At 38.2% G+C, this 4,481-nt stretch overlaps 1 protein-coding gene across 1 annotated transcript; it reads left to right on the forward strand.

Moving 5' to 3' along the window:
* Positions 1 to 2: 2 nt before the first annotated feature.
* EIN_190680 (hypothetical protein) lies at positions 3 to 4,402 on the forward strand (the record flags this gene model as incomplete). Its single annotated transcript, XM_004257061.1, has 1 exon — positions 3 to 4,402. A coding segment is annotated over one exon (4,400 nt), but the record flags the coding sequence as incomplete, so codon positions are not given.
* Between the last annotated feature and the right edge of the window lie 79 nt (positions 4,403 to 4,481).

A 4,481-nucleotide genomic window follows, 5' to 3' on the forward strand; every position in this document is an offset into this window, starting at 1 on the left:
CTGTGTGGAGTTGTGACACAACAAATGGAATTTGCACAAATGTATTCTGGAAAGTCTTCAATGAACCAAAAGGCTTAACATGTATCGACTGTTCTACTTTTGATGTCAACTGTGTTGCATGTGCCTCAAATGGAGAAAGAAAGTGTATCACGTGTCGTGAGAACAGTGGGTTTTATTTGTTCAATGGAAGGTGTGTGGTGTGTGACTTAACTTGCAAAGCAAATACATGTAACTCGACAAATGGATATTGCTCGCAATGTTTGTTGAATTACACAGTGACTTCTCCAATATCGAAAGTCTGTGTAAAGTGTTCTTCATTTGATTCGTACTGCTCGAAATGTGCAACTGACTTCACCAGAAAGTGTGAGTTGTGTTCGAGTGGTAAATACCCAAAATCCACAGAAAGCTATAAATGTACCGATTGTGACTCGACGTGTGGTAGTCAATGTAATGGTTCAACTGGTGTTTGCACTGGGTGTCTGTCAAATTATGTGTTTTCAACAACAAACAGTTTGGTGTGTGACAAATGCTCAACATATGATGCAAATTGTCTCACGTGTGATTCATCATACCAACGGAAATGTGTGACATGCAAGACAAGTGGGATGTATCCCGATGAATCAACAAAGAAGTGCAAATCATGCAGTACCACATGCAATGGCAATTGTGATCAAACTAGTGGTATCTGCACTGCTTGTATGACTAATTACGTGTTTGAAGAGACAAAGAGTAAAGTGTGTGTCACTTGCAAAACATTTGACAGCAACTGCAAAACATGCAAATCAGACTACACACGAAAATGTGTTGATTGTGAAAATGGGGATTATCCCAACAGTGCTGGTGTATGTGTGCCTTGCAACAATGGTAATTGTACAACGTGTAATTCTGCGACTGGTATTTGCACCTCTTGTGTTTCCAATTACGTGTTTACAAATCCGCCGAGTACCACATGTGTTGCTTGCAAAGATTTTGACTCGAATTGTGAAATATGTTCAACAGATAATTCACGAACTTGCATTTCTTGCAAAGCCAATATGTACCCGGATGCTACATATACATGTAAGAGTTGTGATACCTCATGTGGTGGAAGTTGTAACACAACAAACGGAATTTGCACATCATGTTCAACACAGAGTGTCTTCACAGAACCAAAATCGACAAAGTGCATCAGTTGTAGTGTCTTTGACACGTCTTGTGTCAGTTGCAACAATTCACCAAACAGAATATGCTCAACGTGTTCAACAGGAAAATATCCCCAAGCATCTGGAAAGTGTGGCGAGTGTGAATCGACGTGTGGCGGGAAATGTAATACAACGAACGGGTATTGCACCGGTTGCACTGCCAATTACGTCTTATACGAGACAAGCAATTTGAAGTGCCAAAAGTGTTCCGACTTTGATCCGAATTGCAAGACGTGTGCATCTGATTACACACGAAAGTGCACCCAATGCAACGCGGGCTATTATTTGGTGAACAACAAATGTGTTGCATGCGATTCTTCGTGTAACAAACAGTGTGATCAAACTAATGGCTATTGCACTGGATGTGTGACCAATTATATCAAATCCGACACAAACCCAAAGACTTGTGTTGCTTGTTCTACACTGGATTTAAACTGTTTAACGTGTTCAACAAACGGAGATCGAAAATGCGAGATGTGTACAAATCAAACGTATGTCAATCCCACGACATTCAGATGTGTTGCTTGTCCGTCTGGATGTGACAATTGCAACGGGAAAACTGGCGAATGTACAAATTGTGCTAATAATTACGTTGTATCAGCAAGCGATTCGACAAAGTGCGAATCTTGTTCTACTTTTGACTCATATTGTAACATTTGTGCATCTGATGCATCAAGAAAGTGTGTTAGCTGCATTTCAAACTATTATCCAAATTCCACATACAAATGTCAATTGTGTGACTCAACATGTGGTGGACAGTGTAATCCAACAAATGGGTATTGCACTGGATGTGCTACCAACTATGTCTTATTTGAAACAAACAATGTGAAGTGCCAAAATTGTTTTCAAATGGATTCTAATTGCAATAAGTGCGCGACAGACTTTTCACGTAAATGCATTGATTGTGTGAATGGGTATTACCCTGACTCTAATGGCATGTGTGTTTTATGTGACCCTTCTTGTAAAGACAAATGCGATACACAAATGGGGTATTGTGAGTCGTGTATTTCTAATTATGTCTTGTATTCATCAAATAATTTGAAGTGCCAACCCTGTTCTTCATTTGATTCAAATTGCAAAACGTGTGCAACTGACTTTACCAGAAAATGTGTTGAATGCAATTCAATGTTTTATCCAAAAACAAGTGGCGATTATATGTGTCAGAGTTGTGATTCGACATGTGGAGGTCAATGCAGTGGCTCAACTGGATTTTGCACGGGGTGTCTGTCAAATTACGTGTTTTCCATAACAAACAGTTTGGTGTGTGACAAATGCGCAACATATGATGCAAATTGCCTGACGTGTGATTCATCATACCAACGGCAGTGTGTGACATGCAAGACAAGTGGGATGTATCCCGATGAATCAACAAAGAAGTGCAAATCATGCAGTACCACATGCAATGGCAATTGTAATCAAACAAGTGGTATCTGCACTGCCTGTATAATTAATTACGTGTTTGAAGAGACAAAGAGTAAAGTGTGTGTCACTTGCAAAACATTTGACAGCAACTGCAAAACATGCAAATCAGACTACACACGAAAATGTGTTGATTGTGAAAATGGGTATTATCCTAACGATGCTGGCAAATGTGTGGCTTGCAACACTATTGATACATATTGCAAAACGTGCAATTCAAAGATCAAAGAGTGTTTGACATGTCAAGACCCGTATTACTTATCCAGTCAGAAGTGTGTGAGTTGTTCTTCTGGCAGTTACAAAAACACTGAAACATCATGTGGACAGTGTTACAATGATTTGCCCAATTGCCAAACATGTTCAACGCAATCTGTTGGTGTTCCTGTGTGTACTACATGCTATTCTCCATATGTCTTGGCTTCTCAAACAAAAACGTGTGTGAGTTGCACAACCACCCAAATATACAACAAAACAACACAAAAGTGCGACAGCAGTGCTATTGGTTGTTTGACAGGATTGACTAATCAGCAGTGTTTGCGATGTGATGGGTCGTATTACCTTTCTGAATTAAAATGTGTTGCAACAAACAACTGTAACACCCCATCAACAATATCAAAAGTGTCATGTGACTGTGCACACCAGATATCAGTCAACTCCGATTGCAAGAGCAAAGTCTCAAATTGCAAATATCAAAGAAATTACAAAACCCAAAGTGAATGTATTCACTGTGATGACAATTATTTACTTAATGGAGTGACTTGTCAGAAGGTAGCAGCTGGTAATACAATAAGGAACGATGTTGTCTATAAATGTGTTAATGATAATTATCTTGGATATAACAATCAATGTAACGCATGCAATCGCAATGCTTCAATATGCGTCAATTACAACAATGTCATTGAAATCATCGCATGCAAAGAACAATATACATATGACGTGGAAAATAAGAAATGTACCAACGACATTTCTTGTTTAAAATATTCAAACGACTTCTGTTCAAAATGTGTTGGTGACAACATGGAAATGCAGGAAGGCAAGTGTGTAACTTGTTCAGTTCCAAATTGTTTAAATTGTGAAGGTGGCAAATGTAAAAAATGTTCGAAAAATTATGTGATACAAACAAATGGATTCTGTGTTGAGAAGAGTGAAGTGAGTTGTGTCAACAGTGATGGTCTTCGTTGTTTACAGTGCACTGAAAATTTTTATCCGACCGACTCAATTAATAACGAAGGGAAGTATGACTACTGTTTGCCACTTTCTTTGGCGCAAATAGAAGACTGTAAATATTCGTATATATTTAAATCGAAGTGTGTTGAATGTTTGGACTCATTCAAATTGAAGAATGGAAATTGTTCTGAACAGTTTGATGATGAAAATGAACAAGAAAACAATTCAACAAACATCAAACAAGACTTGAAAGGTGCAGAGGTATCATGTTTCATAAGAAATAACAAAGGGTGTCAAAGATGCAATGATATGTATTACTATAACAACTGTGATGGTGAGTGTCTTCTTTGTTCGACAAATTGCAAAGAATGTTACAACACAACTTACTGTACTTCATGCCAACTTGGGTATTACCTTTCCTCTACTTTTACATGTGAACCACTTGGCGACCTGTTTACAAAATGTGACTTGACACTTCCAACGGGTGGTGGATGTGCAATTTGCAAAGACAAATATTACAAAAGAGAAACTGATTGCATTTCTTGTGATGAATCATGTGAGACTTGTGTAGAGGGTGATTCATGTTTAACATGCAAAGAGGAATACTACAAACTCTCTGGTAGAGAAAATAAATTGTGTGTATCATACGACAATTTGACGAATTGTGATACAAAACACCAATTGGATGCGTAAAGTGTAATTCTGGTTATTACT

Source organism: Entamoeba invadens (assembly GCF_000330505.1).
Source record: "Entamoeba invadens IP1 unplaced genomic scaffold scaff_1105074726207, whole genome shotgun sequence".
Taxonomy (NCBI): Eukaryota; Evosea; order Mastigamoebida; family Endamoebidae; genus Entamoeba; species Entamoeba invadens.